At 43.5% G+C, this 23,246-nt stretch overlaps 1 protein-coding gene across 1 annotated transcript; it reads left to right on the forward strand.

The window, feature by feature from the left end:
* The first annotated feature begins 9,057 nt into the window (after nt 1-9,057).
* LOC117452475 (kelch-like protein 20) lies at nt 9,058-22,020 on the forward strand. Its single transcript, XM_034091143.2, has 8 exons — nt 9,058-9,230; nt 9,604-9,731; nt 11,718-11,901; nt 13,402-13,545; nt 14,669-14,802; nt 16,300-16,511; nt 18,443-18,549; nt 20,674-22,020. Exons 1-8 carry the CDS (start codon nt 9,208-9,210, stop codon nt 20,729-20,731), a joined length of 990 nt encoding a protein of 329 aa, XP_033947034.1. The 5' UTR covers nt 9,058-9,207; the 3' UTR covers nt 20,732-22,020.
* The last annotated feature ends 1,226 nt before the right edge of the window (nt 22,021-23,246 follow it).

A 23,246-nucleotide genomic window follows, 5' to 3' on the forward strand; every position in this document is an offset into this window, starting at 1 on the left:
CGGGCTGGAACACGCCCGAGGTGCCATCGACAAGCCCGGCTCATGCGGACATTGTGTCCGCTTCACTGTGAAGAGCCTCTGCCGACGGCTAGCGAGACAAGCTAGCCTGTCGGAACAGGACCCCCCCATGTCTAATGGACCCGCCGGCCGGCAGTCAAGACACGGGGGCGTCTGCCACAGAGAGCGAACCCCTCTCCATGTCGGTCTGGGGCTCATTGTCAGCGATGGCCTCAGAACCGGAATCCCGCGCCCTGACAGGCCGGGACCCGGTGACGACAAGACACGCGGGAACGGGTTCTCACCATGTCCTCACCATGGTCTCACCCGCAGAGGATGTCCTCAAGTTGGACTATGAGGAGGACGAGGAGGGGGACGCCCTGGCGTTCCTCCTGTCCGAGTCGGATGACCAAGAAGAGGACACCTTCATGTCACCGGCTAAGGCTGCAAAGCCTGGAGCGAGGGCTGCTCTCCCAGGGCGACAGCACACCAGCTTCGCCCGGTCTGAGCATGGACCTGCAGGCCGTGTGCAAACGCGCTGCGGTCAGACTCAACGTTCCGTGGCCTGAAATGGCCAAGGAGACCTCCAGGTCCCGCTACGAGGGGAAGCATCTTCCCCAAACAGCGGGCAAAGGGAGGCAACTCCTCCCGGTGTTTCCGGAAATGTTGGATGAAGTGTCCCTTCAGCAACAAGGTCCCAATCCAGGGTGCCTCCTCCCTGGATTGCGATGGAATGGAGAGGCTCAGCCTGCTCCACATACCGCCCATGGAACCGCTGGTGGCCCCTCACCGAGCAGGAACCCCACGCTGCCAGCAAGGGCGGACCGCTTTCAGTCCACAATGACTGAAAAGTCCTATAAAGCTGCAGCGCTGTCCGCCAGGGCCCTGAACGTGTCCTCGCTGCTAACCGCCTACCAAGCGGAGCTCTGCGAGGACCTGTTGGGTAGCCCGGGAGCAGCCACTCTGGACGAGATGGCAGCGGTCACGGACATTTGCCTCCGTGTCCAGCGCTGCGCCGTCCAGGCCACGGGCAAAGTCATGGGGATCATGGTGGTGCAGGAAAGAGCGAGATGGCTCAACCTCACCAACCTCCCTGACCGAGAAAGGGAAGATGTGCTGGATATGCCCATCTTTCCCGAGGGAATTTTCGGCTCCGCTCTCGCCTCCATGCAAAGGAGGTGCGAGACGAAGAAGAAGGAGGACGAGGCACTCCACCTCTGCCTCCCTCGAAGGGTCCAGCCGCTGCCCTCGCAGCAGCAGTCCTTCACCCAAGCAAACTCTGCCAGGTTCAAAGCACCGGTCAAGCAGAGGTCGCAGCCCACCCCGAGTCCCCAGCCCAGGCTGGAGAAAAGGGCAAGTTGGCCGAGAAATTCTCCGGTTCCGGCTGCAGCTCAGGCTCAGCCAACCCAGAATTTCGGCCAGCAGTCGAGGAAGAAGAAGCGAGCGGCGTGACAGCCCCTCCTTTTCCCCTCCGTGACTGTGTTCCCGCCACCTCGAGAGATGCCTAAACACCATCCTCAAGTCCGCACAAACACATGTCACATGCTGATTGATTCCTCTGTCATAAAACATTTGCCGCTGACGTATCCAGGCTTCAGGCCGAGGGCGCAGCTCAAAAAGATGAAAAGAAAATCAATAAAACCAATAAACAGCCCGCCAATTCTTCCCCTTTTGAGAGCAGCTACGGCATCTCTCAAAAGGAGGATTATTGACAGGTCTGTGAAGGCACCACCGCCACGCGCACGCGCAGTGCCAGCTGGGTCTTTAAGGGCACCACCGTCACGCGCATGCGCAGTGCCGGCTGGGGCCGTAAGGGCTCCACCGTCACACGCATGCGCAGTGCCGGCTGGAGCCGTAAGCGTGACATCTCAGCCAAGCAGAGTCAGATTACGCAGACAAATGTCCTCGTAAAGCACCCGCTCAACATGGGTCTCATAATAAAACTAAACCCCGCGTGCCACGGCGTGCGGAGAGTATTGGTTATTATGTAATGCGTAGTGGCACTACACCCGACTTTTCTAGTGCGGGACGCGACTACGGGTGCTGTCCTTTCACGGAAGGTGGTCACCACGGACGCATGTCAGACAGGCTGATAGGGTATCTACGAAGGTCGCCCGGTGAGAGGTCTCTAGAGCAGAGACCTCCAGCGGGCGCACGTAAATTACCCGGAGCTTTTAGCGGTGTTCCCCACCCTAAAACGCTTCCTGCCTTCTCTCAGAGGACACCATGTCCTCGTGAGGACAGACAACACGATATTGTGTATGCACCGCCAAGGGAGGTTGCGTTGTCTCCAGTCACACACACTGGCACACAAACTGATCCCTTGGAGCGGCAGACGTCTCCTCTCTCTGAGAGCGACACAGGTACCGGGAGTGATGCACCTCGGGACAGAACTACTGTCCAGAGGTGCACCACTCTATGCAGACTGGACTCCACATCCAAGGATTGTGAGTCCGCTGTGGGTGCGTTACGGCGGAGCAGCGTTAAATCTGTTCGCATAAAGAAAAAATGCTCAATGACAGCTGTTCTCTTTAATGCACGATTTAAACGCACTGTTAGGCGGGGACACACTCGTACACGATTAACCTCCGGGTCCTCTGTGCGTGTTCCCACCCCTGGCTCTGTTACCCCCAACTCTGGCCAGAGTGAGGGAGCAACACCACACACTTACTCTGATGTTTCCGCCCTAGCCCGCAACGTACGGACTGGCGGAGATATATCAGCTGTTGTGCGGGCAGCCATGGCAGCCCCCACCACGCAGGGACAGATTGTCTCAGGCGGGGGGGGCGATCCTTCACCCACGTCCATAGCGCGGGACACTATGGGCCTGGCCCGTGAGCGGTACAATCTGAATACAGTGGGACTCCCTCAGAAGGTGATAAACACTATTCAGAGTGCGAGAGCTTCCTCCACCAGGTCTCTTTACGACTGTAAGTGGAGGGTGTCTTCAAGTGGTGCCTTCAAGAAGGACACATCTCTTTTCAATGTCCTGTCGGGGTGATTTTATCATTTCTACAGGACTTGATCGATAAACACAGAGCTTTCTCCACGATCAAGGTGTACCTGGCTGCTATTGCTGCATGCCATGTGGGCTTTGAGGGTAAGACGGCTAGCCAACATCCTTTGGTTTGCCGGTTTATGAAGGGAACTCGCAGGCTCCTCCCTGTCTCCAGGTCGCTGGTGCCCTTATGGGACCTGGCAGTGGTTTTAAATGGGCTCAGAATGACCCCATTTGAACCCCTGGAAGGAGCTGACATGAAACATCTGTCACTCAAGACAGTGCTGTTACTGGCCCTGGCATCCGCCAAGCGGGTCAGCGATATTCATGCACTGTCTGTACATCCCTCATGCACTCAGTTCGCCCCAGGGCAAACGAGAGTGTTGTTGAAACCCAACCCTGCCTTTACACCAAAGGTGGTTGGTTCGTGTACCCCAATTGACATTGAGGCATTTCCTCCGCCGCTGGTTTCGTCCGGGGAACAGCAGCAGGATCTGTTGTGTCCGGTCCGGGCATACACACATATATGGTCAGATCAAAAGAGCTTCGTCTTAATGACCAACTCTTCGTGTCCTGGGCTAACCCTCACAAGGGCAAGCCTGTTACTAAGCAACGGCTCTCCCACTGGATCGTGGAGGCAATTGCTTTGGCCTATACGAGTCAGAATTTGCAAGCACCTTCGGGTCTGCGGGCTCACTCGACTCGGGGCCTGGCTACATCCTGGGCTTTGTTCAAGGGTGTTTCCATCCAAGACATCTGTGCAGCGGCGAGCTGGTCCTCGCCGCTCACTTTTGTCCGCTTTTACAGGCTAGACGACTCCGTTCCAAGCGTGGCCCGAGCAGTGCTGGGCACCTTGTTGAGTCGGGACTCTACCTGTTAAATTCTGGTTGATCGGTGATTTTCGAGATAAGCTCGTCTGGCAATACGGGAGCTACAATATCCCATAGTGAGACATCGAACGGAGTGTTATGAATGAGAACTATAGGTTACTTACGTAACCCCAGTTTTCAGAGTAACATGAAGTGAGATGTCTCACCAGAAGGCCCTCCTTGCTATGGTGAAGCGAGAAGAGGTGCTTATTTTGAATGACGCATGCGTTGTGTCGCAAGCTACTTATAGGGGGTGATTTCCCCTGACGCTGACGTCAAGATCACCAGCCAATCAGGATTGGCGTAATGAGATTGATGCTTCTGTTTGCTCCGCGATGAGGCGCATCCCATAGTGAGACATCTCACTTCATGTTACTCTGAAGACAGGGGTTACGTAAGTAACCTATAGTTTTATAGTTAACATGCGGAATTTTCTGCAGGCAATGTGGCGATTCAGGCAGCGGAGATCTAGAATAGATCTGAATTCCCCTGTCTTCTTGAGAACCAGGAAGTACATGGAATAAAGACCCCTTTCTCTGTGCTGAGGGTGCACAACAGACACCGCCTGTTTTTGCACCAGAGCCTGAATCTCTGCTGAGAGGAAACCCATCTCCTCCTGGGATGACAGATTTATCTCTTGCATGCCTTTGAATGGAGGTGGGATGCTGCAAAACTGGAGTGAATAACCCCGTTTCAGCGTCCTGTCCATCCACTTTGTTAACACACACAACCTTGTGTTAGGGGACAAGCTCTCAGCTGTGGGGCCCCAGCTATGAAGCTGTGATACTCTCTGGTGACCCGTTCCGCCGCAAAACTCCCCGTGAAGGGTCGACACAAAAAGGGTCACATTTTTACTGAGGTCCCTGAACGCACCGCCGCGCTTGTGAGCGTGCGCTCCAACATAATGTCCCCTTTACTACTACGGTAAAGCGCATTAATCAGAGTCTTTCTTTACTCTAGGCGTAGTGTGTTCCCTGACAGTAATACGCCGGCCATAATGCCCCTGTACCTCCGCTCTGATATCACTTCCTGCGGTTTATCACTCTCATCTGCGCATGCCCACTAGCTACCTCCCTTACAGCAGAGCCATATAATATAATTCTATCTATATGGCGCTGCCTTACAGGAGCTACAATCGGGGCAGCGAGTGGGGAATTTGTACGGTGAACATTGTGTATGAGTGTAGAATTTAGATATCAAATGACACTCAGACTTGGATACAGATCAACCTCAGGTTTATTAGACTAGTGTTTTTCAAAGTGGGGGCCCACTTTTAAAGTTACATTTTATTTATTTTTTTGATTTTATTAATAACTGCATATCTATCAATCTATGTGTCCTTTGATGCCAATCTTTTAATATTTTTTACTTATTCATATATATATTTTTATTTTTGAAATCACACGACCGCCCTTCAAGCCAATCAGAATCAAGCTGTCGCTACTGAGAGTGAAACTGAGGCCGTTTCTCAATCTCGAGGATACTGGCTTCCAAGCCAATATTTCAAGGATGCTACGTCATCGAGTGCCGCCGAAGGACTGTTCCAATCTCCAGCACACTTGGAATTCCACCGAGGCCGCGTCCTTGGTTTGGGGGAAATTTCGAGGCTGCACATGGATAGACTTCGGCCGTTTCTCAATCGCGAGGATGCTGGCTTGGTAGTCGCATACTTCCAAGTCACTTCCTTCAGAAATGAAGCAAGTATACTTCCAAGCCACGGCTACGGAAAACGAAGAAGAATGGAACAGGCTAACAAGTGTGCCACTCTCTCTAACAGTTTCAACATAAACTGTACCAAAAATAAATACCTCACGATGTCTATCTAATTATGAACTTGCTTTACTTTCACGGAACACATTTTTCGTGATAACAAACAAATGTAACAAAGTAACATATTTACCAACACATGTTCTACGCCACTACATACTTACATTTAAATGTGTGCTGTGTCGGTTCAGCCATTCTCCGCAAGGGTTTTTAAAATTGGTCCGTGCGCAAAGCATTGTGGGGATTTTAAGGACAGGAAGTCTACCCATGTGCAGCCTCGAAATTTCCCCCAAACCAAGGACGCGGCCTCGGTGGAATTCCAAGTATGCTGGAGATTGGAACAGTCCTTCGGCGGCACTCGATGACGTAGCATCCTTTAAATATTGGCTTGGAAGCCAAAATCCTCGCGATTGAGAAACGGCCTTCGCCTCCTTAAAATCCCCACAATGCTTTGCGCACAGACCAATTTCAAAAACCCTTGCGGAGCTGACGCAGCACACATTTAAATGTAAATATGTAGTGGCGTAGAACATGTGTTGGTAAATATGTTACTTTATTACATTTGTTTGTTATCACGAAAAATGTGTTCCGTGAAAGTAAAGCAAATTCATAATTAGATAGACATCGTGAGGTATTTATTTTCGGTACAGTTTATGTTGAAACCGTTAGAGAGAGTGGCACACTTGTTCCATTCTTCTTCGTTTTCCGAAGCCGTGGCTTGGAAGTATACTTGCTTCGTTTCTGAAGGAAGTGACTTGGAAGTACGTGACTACCAAGCCAGTATCCTCGCGATTGAGAAACGGCCTGAGTATCTGCTCAGCTTTTGGAGCAAGTGAGAGCTAGTGAATATTTCGCTCTGCAGCTGGATGAGAGCACGGATGTAGCAAATATTGATGTTTATATATATATGAATGTAAATATGTTTATTGTTAATATTACTGTTGAATATTATATATAATATTATTAAGGCATAAGTAGCTTTAAAAAATGCTATAAATATATGTTAATTCTTCATATTACTGTTCAAAATTATATAATATTATAAAGACATAAATCACTTTAAAAATGCTTTAAAAATATGTTTGCTGTTGATATTACTGTTTAATATTGTGTTAAGAATGTTTATAACAGAAGACACAATGAATTTAATGAATGACAAACAAAAGATAAATACAAAAAATGTTTAGAACAATAACTGATTATTAATTATTAATACAAATATATATTAATAAAATGTATTAAGCTGTATGATTCATTTGTCATATTCTCCATCATAATGTACTCATAATAAAATAAAATAAATGCAACAGGGGGGTCCCCGCCAGACGATAATGCTAGGGGTCCTTGGCATGGCAAAGTTTGGGAACCCCTGTATTAGACAACATAGGGATCTGTGCATTATATAGGGAGGAGGCGGGATTCCCCCTGGCGTCCCGGATGGAGAGACCTTCTCCCCCCGTCGAGACGCTTCCTCCCCCCGCCAGTAGGTGAATGCTTGCATGATAAGGTAGTACCCATAGAGTCCAGTAGAGGGCGGAGCCTGTGAGAGATATAACTTCGTCTCCTCACTACTATGGCATACATACAATTTGGAGAATAAACTATTTATCAACACCTGTTCCTCTGTATAATGTCCACCTGTTGCTGTTACACATAATACAAAGTTCAGTTAGCCTCTGATACAGGGCCGTAGGAAGTAGGGGTGCTGAGGGTGCTGCAGCACCCTCTGGTGGAGGACAGGGGATCTGCACTTCCACTAGATTAAATACAAATATAATACAAAAAAAGCCGAATTTCAAAAAAGTCTATTTAATGAACAAGGTAAAATAAAATGTGACTTTGGTAAAGGACCAGATGTCCACCAAACAACATCATGATTTCTCTCTGTAGCCGGTTTTGAAGATAAATAATTTAATACTACTTTTCCTTTTTTTATTTGTCCATCTTGATGCAGGTCCAGGAAGACTTCCCCACTTTCACGAGGAACCTGTTTATGATCCAGTTAGCGGCCTGTCAGCAGTTTTTTTTTATCCTCACAGACCTAAATAAACCCATGACCTCCTAAAAATGTGGGATTTTACTGCCGAATGGCTCAAGCTGCTCTACGGGCAGTACAAGCTGTCAAGTTCACAAAAGGGCAAAATGAAAGCTGGCAGCCAAGTGTTTGGGTGTCTCTGAGCTCTCTGAGGAGAGTCTGTTCTGGATATTTCAGAGGAGAGAACTTTGATCATCTCAGGAGGGCCTTCGGGGAAGTCTCATATACTCCAATATGGATAATTCAGAGGATCTATTGTCAGTCTTTAAACCTCAAGACCTTGGAATCTTCTCCTGCTGAATTTAATCTGAAGGTCTCGTCAACAGGTGTAGAGCAGCTGCTTCACTTGGTGTGTGTGTGTGTGTGTGTGTGTGTGTGTGTGTGTGTGTGTGTGTGTGTGTGTGTGTGTGTGTGTGTGTGTGTGTGTGTGTGTGTGTGTGTGTGTGTGTGTGTGTGTGTGTGTGTGTGTGTGTGTGTGTGTGTGTGTGTGTGTGTGTGTGTGTGTGTGTGTGTGTGTGTGTGTGTGTGTGTGTGTGTGTGTGTGTGTGTGTGTGTGTATATCTATTGGATTTATCTGCATAATGCTAGTGAGTCAGTTAGCCCTAGAAGCCATGTACTAACAACAAAACAGCAGCGACTACATAACATTTGCATTCGACCTATCTTCCTCGACCTTCACGAGATGAATCACTATACCTTTTCAGGCGTTTTAGCTGGACACAGTTATAAATACATGCGTCCTGCTGCATGCTGTAGTCACGCAGAAGAGCGTTGCAATGGGTGAGAGATTTGCAGGAGGGAGCTGACGGGTTCCTGTTCAGACAGTTACACATATCTGGAGCCCTGTTGTGAGAATGTAAAATGGTGAAGACTAATGCTTCCGTCCCCACTAATGGTGCAGTCACAGTACACTAGAGGGAAACATCTCTATAACAAGCAAAAGCGAGTACCTTCATCCATGGAATCTTCACCACAGCTCACACATGCATGGTTTCCTGTTTGTGGTATCAATCACATCAATTAAGAAGAGAAGCTTATCAGATAACAGAAATCCTATTCGCCCCACAGTGAGGACATTTACTGTAAAAGGGAGTGTGCAGATAAAAGGAAAAAAGGAAATATGTAGATTAACATATTACATAAGAGAGGCAAGCACAGCAAAGAAGCACAATGGATATTAATGGAGTCACATCTGAATCTAAAATAAAGTACATGTCTGGAATTCCTCCAGCATGACAGTTGTCAAAAGGAAGCTGAACCAGGGTGTGACAGGAGGTCTTTGGTTTCAGGCTGAAGGGATGGGGGTGCAATGAATCATTGAAGAAGTTGCATGCGGGTGGGGGTTGTAGCCAAGGGGGGGTTGCGGTCAAGTACAATGCCGTTCCAAGGGGATGGCTGTGACAGGCAGTAGTTTAAGGAAAGACTGCAGGGAACAGAGCGGTGTGTGGAGAGATAAAGCAGGAGACCTGACTGACACCAAAAAGCTCCGTTGAGGCAAATCTTTACTGCAGAGCCTGAGCAAAGTGCTGAGGGGATAAATCATGGGGGTGTGCAATGAACAAGGGTAAGAATATTTAAATTGATTCAGAGACTCTTGGGTGGTTCTTTAAGAAATGCTAAATTGACTAAAGGGATGTTTTGTAATTGCAGCAAGGTATTAGCACTTGGAAGTAACAGCGTCAGGTGATATTGTGACTGTACATCACACGATTAATTAAAGCATCGTTTTTAAATGAGCTATACAAACCATGGTTTTATACATATATAAAGTGAAAATGTATACCATCAAAAATACTAATTTAAAATTGGTATATTGGTAAATATTGGAATAACATAAGCTTAATACTTCCATTTAGAGTAAGTTGTGACCTCAAAATCACTCAACATGTTAATTTCTACTTTATTATTCATTTATATTTGATCTCTGTGTGTTTCAGGGCGATCCTGGAGCCAGAGACCGGTCATAGGTTGATCAAAGACAGAAAAGGAGGGTCCCCTCGCAGTCGCCGCACCCCCTTGTCCCATCGCAGACAGCTCAGCAAGAGAAAAGACATGATGTTTGTGGGTCAGTTGCTGCATTCAGTTGTACATCTTAAAAGTAGAGTTTTAAAGCATACTGACTTCTTGCTTTAAACTGCAGCTTACATTGTTGTAGTTCTGCGCTCTGGATGGAAGGCAGAAAAGATAAGAGCCCATTCTTTGGAAATAAGTATTCTGAAATAAGTTATCTGGTTGCATTGTGGGGAAAAGTAGGATGAAAGGAAACAAGTGGCAACCTCCAGGTATGAAAAGTGAAGCCAAAGCAGTAAGTGCCTTGATCCTGCATTCTGTCTGAAGGTGACCTGACTCATAGGCAAAAAATAAGTCAGATTTAGAAGTCTATAAGAGAACGACCCTGATTCTCAATTGCTCGTTGCAAGCTTTCAAAACAAACTGATGATCAATATGTAAATTATGGTCCCATTAAAAGTGGAATATGTTAAAGCAGCATGTTTAAGGGCATGGCTAACTCGTGATTGACAGATCATACCACAATGTTGTCCAGTGCGGCTGCTATCTCTTTGACCTATTAGCAGTTAACAAAAGTAAATGTAGCATTATGTTTGCCTCAGACCTTGAACAGTGTTGGGTCCTACTGTATTTAACTTAACTCTCTCAAGTTTCTTGTCCCAAATAAACAAAATGGAAATATCTAAACAACAAGATGTAACTATATTTTGGCCTCTGCTGCATCCATTTTGAACATTTTTCATTTAAAATAGCCCTTAGAAGCGTCCCAACTCTGTGAAAGCCCTAATACATTCTTAGAATATACCTTCACAAAATGCTTTACAATTAAATGATATAGTTGCAAATCTTAGCAATGATTGTGATTCTCAAACTGAGCCGGCTAAATTAAATGTTTTGCGTGAACAGTTTTTATCTACTTTTAAGTAAACATGAGCCTTTTTTAAGAAGTTTGTAATGCTCATTAAATGTTTCAAAACATCATGGTCTTCTGAGACCAATTTAAAGACCATTTCCTGCTGAGTCTTACACTTTCTGCATGGCATCAGTGCCGTCAAGGGACTACTGTGGTCACCTTTGACTGTAATTGCTCCTAGAGGCAGATGCAGGGGAGGAATTTCTGTTATTATTGAGCCAACATATAATTCTCTAGACAACTATCAATGCTCTCCATTATTATGTGTTTCACCTCGAGCAGAGTCTTCAGAACAACAGTTCATCCCCTCAAGGAGAGTCAGGCAGGATGAAACCAGACACAGAGAGCTGCAAAGATAGATTATAAACTGTGTGAACACATTTAGCCTCTATAGTATTTAAATAACGTGATGATCATATTGAAGGAGAAGGGCCGAATCAACTTAAAGCGTATTACATAACTTATAGCAACGTTTTTGTGCATGCAAAAAAATAAAGTTATGAAAATTGGCATACAATGTCCTCTTAAAAATATTCTGACAGGTGACAAAATAAAGAACAAACCTCAGTGAAGGAGTGGAGGAACATAACACGCCTTAAAGGGGGAACTGAGAATAAAACATGCTGTGACTCCAGTCCTGTGGCCTTTTCAATAAGCAGTTAGAATCAGAGATGTTGTTAAACAGCATTCTGTCTACCTCCAGCATCAGAACACAAAAAAAGGAAATACATTTTGAACGATTTTCAGAGTTCAAGAGGGTTGTTAAGTCCCTGCCAAAAAGCTCTGGAGCTGCTCTGGATGTTGAGGGTTAATGTTTTTTATTTCATTTGTCACCCATCTGTGCATTTGCAGTCTTGTAAATGATTTTTCACTTTCCTGGATCGCACCTCTTTCTGCCAAGCATCACCATGGAAACCAGACAAAAAAGCTCAATACTATCAGGTCCACTTTCATTTGTTTACTGCTTTAACAGCATGTAGAGAACTGCTAAATAAGTGAAATATCATTGAAAAAACAGGAAGTACTGTGAAAGACACATTTTCTTCTGTCCCAATTAATATAGAAAGGAGGAAGAAGGTATGTTTTGACATAGAAATTGTATTTAAATAATGCGTTTTGTGTTGGCAGTGGGGGGATGGACCCAGGAGGACCCATCCTGTTTGGTAGAGCAGTTCTGTCCTGAGTACAATGAGTGGCGGGCTGCAGCACGCATGGTCAACAATCGTGGCAAAGTGGCCGTGGGCACGCTGGACGGCATGATCTACACAGTGGGGGGGGAGGACCACATCCGCTGTTACAGCAGTGTGGAGAGGTGAGACACAGTACAGGCTCTGGACGTCTTTGACTGACAGGTTGTGCATTCATTTATTTTGTATCTCCAAATGTCCAACTTCATATTCTCTCCCATGTCATGTTTACCTTGAGCTCCTCAAGGCAAAGGATTTCTTGCTCTGAGAACCTCATTTCAGCATTTAAACCCATTGTGTTTGTTTCCTCACATTGGATTTCATACCCGTTATATCAAAGTGCTGATTTAATAAGAGGCTGTGCATTTCTTATCAGAAAAGCAGCATCAATTAGAAATAAGAAAACACCTAAACACTTACTCCATGACAGAAACGTTTTTTAAATCAGGCAAGGCTGGAATGGCATCCAAAAATAATGAACATCGAACAAAACAAAAATAAAAGCTGTTATTTTGTGCTGTTGTATTTGCTGTAAAGTGTCTCTAGGCTATTTTTATTATATGTACAGCACTTTGGCTCGACCAAAAATCGTTTATAACTGTGCTATATAAATAAAACTTGATTTGATTTTCAATATCACAAATATACTTATTAACATGTTTTTTTCAATTCCATCATCACATACAGTACATATAACTAAATCACTTAGGTTCAGCATTATGACAGAGATAGCTCTTCATGTATGTGTTGTTGTTGTTGTGTACATCACTGAACAGCAGAGGTCAGCATTAAGGCAGAAATTCAATGAAGACCCTCAGACCACAAGCCATCTTTTTTTGTCAGAGGCGAACTTAAGCCCTAACTCTGGGATTTCCCTCAGCTTCATGTTGCCAGGGTATCTATTCCTCATAGGCTTATAAAGTCTAAAATAATCACACACACACACACACACACACACACACACACACACACACACACACACACACACACACACACACACACACACACACACACACACACACACACACACACACACACACACACACACACACACACACACACACACACACACACACACATCCCGCTTCCTCTCCTCCTCCTCTCTATCAGATGTCTCATAGGAACTGGCTCTGTGCCCACTTCCCACAGACAGCCACTCCTTATCTGAGCTGCAGCCAGCTGACCCCGTAATGATCCCCCCGTTTGGCTGCAGCCCAGCTGAGAACGACCTGTCCCAGACTGATCAGCTGTTAATGGCTGAGGGTTGGTGACAGCCGGTTACAGCACTGATATTTAGACGGAATTGCAGACGTCAAGAAAAACAAAAATGCCAAAGTGTTTTTTTGTGGGATGTGGGTTTCATATGATGGTCTTAAATGGAGGGAAAACATTTGTAATAGCCCCAACAGTGGAGAAGAAACACTGGCAGATGTATACAGATGCCCAAAACATTTGTATTTCTCTCAGTGCCGATGTCTTCCAAAAGCACACAATTGCAGACACCAAAAACAAGATACACACATGTATATGAAAGCATGTGCCTGTGTTTGTTCCACTCAAGTTGTTATTGGCAAAACCTGATGTCACACTTTGACATCCGCACTCCTTGACCCCCCCATTGGCAGGTATAACCCCAACACAGACAGCTGGAGCACAGATGTAGCACCCTTGAGCAGCCCCCGCAGCGGAGTGTGTCTGGTGGAGATGGACGGATACCTATACGCCATTGGAGGACACGATGGCATCGCTGCTATTAATACTGTGGAGAGGTACTGAGTGCTACAAAATATCTATCTCTTTTCTTGATATAACCTGTGAATCGTCTTAAGGGGAGACACTACAGGTACATATGGTAAAGATTTAACTTACATAACCATAAACCTTCCCCACATTTTTTTAAATGCAAATTAGTCTTATTCTAAATATGTGCTGCTTTGCTTATACTATTTCCAGCGAAAAAAACTGAACAATTATTGTCCCATTTGGTTACTTTTTGTGTAGATCTTTGTGTAACTCCATGAATCAGAAAATGCTGGCAACACCCAGTATAAATGTTTTAATAAATGTAATGTTAGACAAATATGGCTATTAACAATAGAATGACAAACCCCTTTGTACAAAAAACCATTTAAAATAAAATGTAGATTCAAATGAAACTGGCAAGTTCAGTGAATATTAGATTAAATGAGATGTCTGGCTCAGAGCATGAGAAATATATCATTGTAGGCAGCCTTTCAATTCATGTAATGTAAGATTTAATCAAATGTGATACATAAAAAGAAAATCAAAAATCCTTTTAACTATGTCATCATGACATCGATCTTACCCAAGTTCATAACTTACAGATGCTCAAATATTTTCTAAGTTTTCTAAGCCATTAACTAATTCGAACTTTACTAACTTTTGGTACATTTTGGAGGAATCTAAAGACACAAATAAACACAGTTACAGTAATTAAACAAACACCTTAATTAGAATTGTGAATGTTTTTGCCTAAAATATATCATGCTTTTGCCTCTAGTGTCTTGCCTTACTGTTAACAAACACTGAGTTCAAAACATTTCCTGAACAGTGGGACTACTATTTTTCCAATCAAAACAACAGAATTTAAAAGGCTTCTCTTGGTTTTTCTAAGAGATGATTTGTCTGTGTTTAAATCACATTTACATTTTTCATAGTAAGACAGGCTGTCTCGTATGTATATCTTGAGTGAAGTTATAATTATTTTAATTGTCTGACATCTCGCATTACTGTGAAAGCAATCTGAAGTGGCTGACTCAGAGAAAGGAACAAAGACATGGTTTAATTTGAGTTATGCAATAGCATGATTCTGAAAGTCAGACTACTTTGGTAAATTGGTGTTGCTAACCAGATTTTCTTTCATTGTTCCAGGTATGACCCGAGCATGAACACATGGAGCAAGCAGGCAGCGATGCTGGGCAGACGCAGTGGGGGGGTGGCTGCTGTGCTGCAGGGTCAGCTGTACGTGATGGGGGGCAATGATGGGGTGATGGCTCTCAACTCAGGTGAGATATGTGGTTACAGATAAAAGACCATGTTTGATATATCGTAGCAACTTAAAATCAGTTGTCTAGAGAGAGATGGCTGAGGAAACAATTGCTCAAAAACAGTGTTTGTGTGTTTATGCTCCTAAAATGTAATGCTTGAAAGCATGGCATACTTTTAGTGAGTAAGTCCCACTAGAGAGTAACATACAACCTTTAAAGATCTACAAGAGAGCATAAAAAGTATAAAACACATAGATGTCGTAAAACACTCCCTGGACCTTCTATAAAACACCAACACACAAGACATATACACTGAAGGGGATATCTGCATGTGGGTGACCTAATAACCCTTATAACAGTTTATCTTCCTTATCCTTATTGTGCATGTTATAAAACACTTAATTTCAAACCTTAACACTTTAAAATACGGCTTACAATACTTCAGGAACCCAAACGTCAAACCTCAGCTCTCACAAACTGTCAGCCCAACACCCAAAGTAATTCAATCTAAAATCAATTCAAACAGAGCGGTCCAGCAAATCATAACAACATAGAAACTGTCACTAACTAATGTTGGCCGTTTTTGTTTTGGTAAATTAATAAAAGGATACATTTATTCGAAAAAGTGCTCGCCATTGGAAAACTCAATTAAAAATGCATTCCAAACACTTGTTTTAATTGACTGCCAGAGCTTGTTGAGTGTTTGTGTTAATATGACTGGCATAAATTATACTAAAACTTTGAATCAAATAATAAACAAAAGCAGCTTCAAGCCATATCATGAATGTATTTATGTGGGAATGCTGCCTACCAACAGCCAACAGTTGTTTTTCTGTAGCTTGTAGGCATTTTGTGAATTGACTTGTTTCCAGTACTGATGGAAACAAAAAATCTCAGCTGTATTTGACAGCCTTTTGACTTGTGGGATGATTTACAGTAACACACACACACACACACACACACACACACACACACACACACACACACACACACACACACACACACACACACACACACACACACACACACACACACACACACACACACACACACACACACACACACACACACACACACACACACACACACACACACACACACAGCAGCATTCCCAAGCCCCTGCCCTCGCCAAAGATAAACAGGGTTATGTTTGCTGACAAATTCAGTCTGTGAGAAGTGCACGTACGTGAAATTCCCACAACCATTTTTGGATCACATCAAACTCACGGTCTATACTTGGGAAATTGGTTGGAAAATAGCCTTATAGACATTTATATAAAAAGAGATACTAAAAGGATCGATAGCTAGTTTTTTTTTTCGACAGACACATTTTGAGTGCCTTATGTACACCTAGAATTGCATTAGATCAATATAGCCTAGACATATATTATTCTATATAAATAAAAACAACTCAAAGTTAGTCTGGAAAAGTTAGTGTTACTCATACAGTGTAGCAGATGTGTATTATGTGATATGGCCCCTTATGACTCCTGCTATCTTCTAAATGTCCCCCAGTGGAGCGATACAACCCTGTAGACGGTACCTGGTCGATATGCGCCCACATGCTGAGTCCCAGGGAGAACGCGGGCTGCGCCGTGTACCTGGGACACATCTACGTGTCCGGAGGCAGAGACGAGCTCAACCTGGAGCTCTGCGGAGTGGAGAGGTTTGACCCGGACAACATGCGGTGGACTCCTGTCAAACGCATGAGGAGCAAGAGGGACAATGTAAGTAATGGATCACTAAGAGACCGGATCAGGTGTCAGGCCTCCCCTGTGATTTAAGGTCCAGTTTATTTGTACATTCTAGATGATAAGAACAGACAGGATGGAGGGAGGTAATGTGACTGACAAGACTGAGTAATGGACACAATTTTCCTTAGGAGATTACCTCTGAATCTTCAGTAGAAGTTACGGTTCTCATTATATACGGCCCAGAAGGGTTTCCAATTGACCATCTTCAAATTCAGCATGTTGCCAACGATATAATCCATACATTCTGAACATCTGACTTTTAGAGGATTCCCAGACCGTCCTAAACGTCAAATTAGAGGATTGTTCAAGGACCTTACAGACCTCAGAGAAAAGGACTCATGGCATAATCAGGGATATGGATTCATAACTGTAAAAATACTGATAATTTGTATCATAAGTAACTAGCAGGTTTTATAGAAGAACATAGAAAACTAAATATCAAAAGATCCACTTCTAGTCTTCTAGACTTTTAGTATGCCATGTTTGTTTATTATGAGTTTTCCCATTTAAATTCATAACCTTCAGGGATTTCAAGGACCATCAGGCAGCCATGCTTTTACTAACAATAATTCCCTTGAAAAGCAAGTGTCAGCATGTCTTGATAACCGATCCCATGCTTAAGTAAGACTTTATTAAAGAGTCTCTAACCATAGCTATCTACAACCAGGGACCAGTGCCTGAAGCTGGTGGTTTTCTTGGCCTTGTGCACTGCCAACTGACGGATAGGATCGTGACCCCCCCCAAAATCCATTATTTTGGGGGGGGGGGAAAGCACGTGCGTGAACTGTCAATGGGGGGGGGGGGGGGGGGGGGGGGGCATGCTTACACAGCGTAAAGCATAAACTCCCAGACATTTCATGATTTGTACGGCAAAGTTAGGTCTGGAAACGGTATCATTTCCTTTTTGGCGGGCATCCATAACACGGCATGACACCGGAGCCCTGCTGCGAGTAATTTGGCGCTGTTCTGAGTTTGTTCTAATCCGTCAAAATGACTGCTTTCAGATTTTTCCGTCATTGTTAAAAAAAAATCTGAATATATTCGGTTAACGAGACCTCTGCTGCCAACATGTTTTAATTTGGGATCAGAAGCTGGCCAATATGTGAGAAGATTTTTATAAATGTGAAGTTAAACATTATATCTAATTAGATCATTATTGTTTCAATATATGTGTCCCTCTCTTTTGCGAATCCCTGGCTCCATTTCAATTATAATTTGGATCCCACAGTGTAAATGTTTTTCTTTTGATTTTCTACACAAGAACACAATACATTTGGGGGGAACTAAATTGTAATCTTTGGCATGCCATGGATCGATTGGCAGGGATCATGTTTATTATAATGTTCACCATTTTTGTTTAGCATGTTTTTGCCAATAAATACAAACAAAGATGAAGCCGATAGTAATACAATTAGTGTTGCAGACTCATAAAACAAATACAGATCAATTAGCAATTTTGAGCCGTTGATAGCCCCATTTGAAAAAAGAATGGCTCACAATTATTACAATTCATCCTTAGGGAGAAACAAATGTCTGTAGCGTCATGGCAATCGATCCTTTAATTATCAAGACATTCCAGACAAAATGCAAATGTTGATGTCATTGTAACGATGAAGGAAAAGGCATCACACAACTCATTCTCTGGGCAACATGAATGCACAAAATTGTTTTCCAATTGATCTAGATTTTTGCAGAATAGTTTAATCAAAAACGTGTTTAAAGGTCAATGGATCACCAAAATGTCATTGCAATTAATTTAGTGGTTGTTAAAATATGTTGGTCTTGACCAACATGTGGAAATGAATATCCATAGAGCTATGTTGCTATCAAGGCTGAAAGGTGTGTTGATCGTTTTTGTATGTATTTTTGTCATCTCATACCAACTGTTATGTTTCGTGCCTCAGTTGTCCCTTGTAGTGTTCAATGGAGCCTTGACGGCTGTTGGAGGCTCTGATGGTGTCACCAATCTGAAAACAATTGAAGTGTACTGTCACGTAACCAACACATGGAGGTAAGAGGAACATCTATGTTGGGACAACCCATAGATTGTTTACTGCTAACTGCTGGGCCTTTTTTAAATCGAGCCAAGCCATTAGTTATTATTCCAATGTTTTTCCATTTCTTGTTGTTGTGCTTTACAGGGATAATCACGTCCTAATTACAGAAGAATACAATATATCTTATGTACCAGGACTAACAGTCACATTTTTTTGCATTAGGATAACATTTTTGGGCTTTTTTTTTGTATTATCCTTTTTTGCATATACAGCAGCCATGACATGCTGGCTATACAGTAATCAATACAATGGTAATTGATATGAAAGCATTTACACAATGGGTTATAAACATGCAAACAACGACAACCTTGTATAACAAGTAAAGGTTAGGTTTTATGGTGTGATGTATATGCTAGTATAGCAAAAGGGGGTAGTGTTTATTTTAAGAAAAACGTTGAAAAAATAATTAAATGAGTATCCCTGGTATTTAAAAAAAAATAGAGTGGTAGGTATAATAGGATAATATTCAGTTGATAGTATCAATTCATAGCGTGCAGAAAAAGTTGATTGACTTTGGTCAAAGTCATGCAAGACAATAACTACAAGTGTTAAAGGTCCCATGACATGGCCATTTCTACTGATCATAATTCCATTGTTGAGGTATACTAGAATAGATTTACATTGTTCACTGTTCCAAACTCACATTGGTTTCTCATACAGCATCTCTGTATAGTATGTGTATTCACTGTCCTAAACGGCTTGTTGGAGCTCCTGCCCCCCCTCCCTGTGAGCCCACTGTGCTCTGATTGGTCAGCTCGCCCACTCTGTTCTGATGAGTCCACCACCGTTACAGCGGAACATCAGTGTTTATCTGTTACAATGGCGTTAGCAACCAGAAAACGACACCAGTAAGGATAAACAGAAGAGAATGCTGCGTGGGGTCTGGGTGCCGTGTTGGTGGGACGTTGAGGCTCGAGGAGCGGACAGTGTGAGCTGGATTACTGGTGTTGTTTCCTGGTTGCTGCGTGGGGTCTGCGAGACAGCGAGACACCGCGGAATTCCGTGGAGCCGCGGCTGAAAAAAGATAAGGCTGAGTGAGTGTGTGTGTGTGTGTGTGAGGAGCTGTTACGTCACTTTAACCGTTACGTTACTATACTTAGGAAGAAAAAAATGGAAAAAGAAAAATCTCCAACGAGGCGTTCTGGGGCAGCATAGACAGGTCTTTTCGGTGTTAGAGTTTTACTTGCTACAGGGTGTACTTTGAGGGTTTGTGACTTTGTGTTTGTGACCAAAATAAGCTACATAACACACAAGGGCAGTGGCGTAACTATCGACGGTGCAGCCGGTGCAACGCACCGGGGCCCAGAGCCTGGTGAGCTAGCTAACGAGAGAGGCTGGATTTGGCTGTGCCCAGCGGTGGTCCAACAGTTCCCCCAAGGGCCCCAACCGATAGGGGACTATATGGCGCTATTGAGACCCCCGACGCCAAAATCAAAAGCTATATTATAGCAACCGGTCCATGTAGGCCTACCGGCCCATTCCCCAGAGACAAACGTCAAGGAAACAGGTTTAATCCTTTTCTTAGTTCGCTGTGCCGTTGTCAGGCTGTGGCGGTTTGAGGCCAGGGCAGGCTGTTGTTGATAGCCTATGTGGCGCTTCTGAGTGGTTGTGTATGTCCGTGCGTGTGTGAGCGCATCAGTGTGCGCTTATGTTTGGGGTGATGGGGGGGGCCCAAAACAATAATTGCACCGGGGCCAATCACAACCTTGTTACACCACTGCACAAGGGGATGGGTAATAACCAGATAAGCATGCCATGGGACCTTTAATAATGAAGAAGAGAATAGAGAATAGTCCAATCATCCAAACTGATTGCTGCTATTCATTGAAATGTAAATGTAACATTAATGAATACTATACAGATTTTCTTGTGATTATGAAACCATTGTCAGGAAATTTCAAGCGTTGGACAAAAATACTTGATATCCAGAGAGTCTGCAGTTACAGCCAGACAAATAAGTCACTTTGTGATTCATGCACCGAGCTCATATAAGGCTCCTATCTAATATATGCCTTCAGGCTGCTTACTGAATCTGAGTGCTTCAATGTCTCACTGTTTTCCTCTCCATCTGTTTTTAGACACTTTGGAAGCATGAAGAGCAAGCATCCAGGAGGCAGAGTGGCTGTGCTATGCTGAGACTCGACAATGCTCATATTATATGAATAGGACAGAGGTGTTAGAGAGAAATAGCCTAATGGATGTACGCCTGGCTCCACAGAAACATTGTGATATGGTTTAAATAAGGCTGCATAATGGCCGTATAATTGAAGAGTTCACTCTAAAATGAGACATCGCTGCATTACCCAAAGCTGCAGCTGCCGGTACAAAATGACTACACGTAATAAATTAGAGGACATTATAGGCTAGGACATTTTCATTAAAGTTATGGGTCTTTTTATGTGTCGAGCTTAAAAACATACCCTTTTAGAAGGATGAATCAGCAGCAAATAAGTTTCAGGTGTTATATGTATTTGTGAGAGAGTTGGATTTAGAAATAGATTGCACCATAATAATAGCCAGACCAGCACTGGATGTTTAATATATCAGCAAATTCATCAGCCTTGCAATTTAAAAAATGTCAGAGTGCAATGTTCAAAGTGTTAGAGTTTAAAAATAATCACTGGTGTTTCACAAAATAAAATACCACTAGTAAATATATTGATGTGCATGTAAGAAAGTAACATGTATGAGCCAGAAAGATGGAGGTGATTGGATTCTTTTTTTGGGTTAAAGCAGGATTCAAGTGACAGGATACACAATCTTTTGAGCATTGAGTATTTTAGTCAATTTCAGCCTTGATGTCTTGTAGAGGGATATTTTGAAGGTGAAAAACTCAGTTGGCTCTTGGAAGTGGAGAAAGCTACTGAATATTTTAGAAGTATGGGCTTGTAAAGCAGCATAATGATACAGAGTAATGATGTGATTTATATGTTATGAGCCTTTTGGAATTGCTACCAAAAAATGAAATGTAGATGTTCATCATATTTCTATATGTTGTATGTACACTTAGCATCTGGGAATATCTGTGCTGCTATAATATTTTCAAATAGCCCTTCAGCATTGACTGTAAACATATTAGTCTATCATATTTCATCATTTAGCGTGTGTAAACATTTGCCAAAAGGCACTTCAGCCACAGAACTGGTAAGAAAATGGGCTGGATCAAGTTGTGGATAAGAAATCTGTGGGAATGAAGATCCTGAGTGAGATAAACGAATGAGTGAGATCTGTCTGTTGGCATGGGAAAGCATAAGTGGCTGTGTGGGCTTTGAAATGATGACGCTCAGTGCTCTTTCCCCTGGAGAATAATGGGCTGAAATGTGGAGAGGCTGAGCACAAGGAACGCACACAGAGCGACGCGGCTTTTCCAGAGAGACACACAACCCAGCGGTGTCTGCCTATAGTCACTTGGTGAACACAGAATGAATATTTTTTTCAATATGAGGGGGACGATTGTGAGACAAATAGCAGAGGACAGAGCTCTTGCAGGTATGTTTTTAACAAATGAAACATAACAGATGTTGCCTAAAAGTGATTGTTGATTACTATAAGTTAACTGGGCTTTGCATGCACTGTGTATATCCCCCATTATTGATGTTGAATATATCAAGAATAATCAATAAATAACTTGTTATGTTGGGGGCTGTAGTGGTATAATTCCATTGTAATGTTTTTGCAAAAGTCTACACAGGCAAGTTAATGCCTGTATAATAAAGATTTACTTGCGTCTATTGAATGATATGTAACTGTTATATAGCATTCACAAGTACATGCAGTACAGTTGCACTTTCAACATCTTACCACCAGATGACTCTGACTGATGAACAAAAACACACACACACACACACACAGCCTACACTAGATCCAAACTGGCATTTCAAACAATTACAATGCTTACAATGCAATCAAAAAAAGCCACAGTCTTGCATCTCCACAACAAAGACAATGTGACTTTATTTAGCAAATGGGATGGGCAAAACATGACGATGCACAATTACAGTTTCTATTCTTAGGTTTATCATTTCACTGAAAGCCTTTTTATGAGAAGTTTTCTGTCAGCATCAAACATCAGTATCCACAGAATATACCACAAGTAGCCCACTCGTGTAGATGGGGAGGCACTAGTGAGTGGCCCCCTAAGTGCAGCTCTGTCCTGGAAAGGAAAGGATGCTGATGCTGACAGGAGAGCATGGAGACCAGCAGGGAGTACAGCGTGCCCTTATTTTCAATACACTAGCCAATGTTATATGACAGCAACACAGCGAAGGAGAAAGCCACAGATGAGGTAGCCTATTTACTGTGATTTTAAGAAACGTAACAGCGGCTGAAAAAGGTTACATTCGAGCTCATTAAGATGAAAAAAGTCACGTGGAAACGCAGGTATATAGGCTAGTCGACAGATTAGCACAAACAAAAGCAGTTTGTCCTCTTTCCGCCAAGCAATGTAGTTCGTCAACACTAGGAAATAAAGTTGTTGCTAAGCGACAGTGGTGACGGATTCGCGAGCGCGCATTGATATTTAAATGAACTGTCAGGTGTGCGATTAATTACTACTGTTTCGAAGGCGTGTCGTCCAATCAGCAACGAGGACCGGGACTATTTGTTTTACTCTCAAACCTAAATAAACCGGCAGCACAGTCAATTTAGTGCC

The sequence above is a fragment of the Pseudochaenichthys georgianus genome, chromosome 9 (genome assembly GCF_902827115.2).
Source record: "Pseudochaenichthys georgianus chromosome 9, fPseGeo1.2, whole genome shotgun sequence".
Lineage (NCBI taxonomy): Eukaryota > Metazoa > Chordata > Actinopteri > Perciformes > Channichthyidae > Pseudochaenichthys > Pseudochaenichthys georgianus.

What these genes read in the sequence shown, in the direction of transcription:
- LOC117452475 (XM_034091143.2), top strand. Translation starts at nt 9,208, where the DNA reads ATGGGGGTGTGCAATGAACAAGG. An exon ending in GCTATTAATACTGTGGAGAG is followed by an intron (nt 13,546 to 14,668) that starts GTACTGAGTGCT and finishes TCATTGTTCCAG; the next exon opens with GTATGACCCGAGCATGAACA. An exon ending in CACGTAACCAACACATGGAG is followed by an intron (nt 18,550 to 20,673) that starts GTAAGAGGAACA and finishes ATCTGTTTTTAG; the next exon opens with ACACTTTGGAAGCATGAAGA.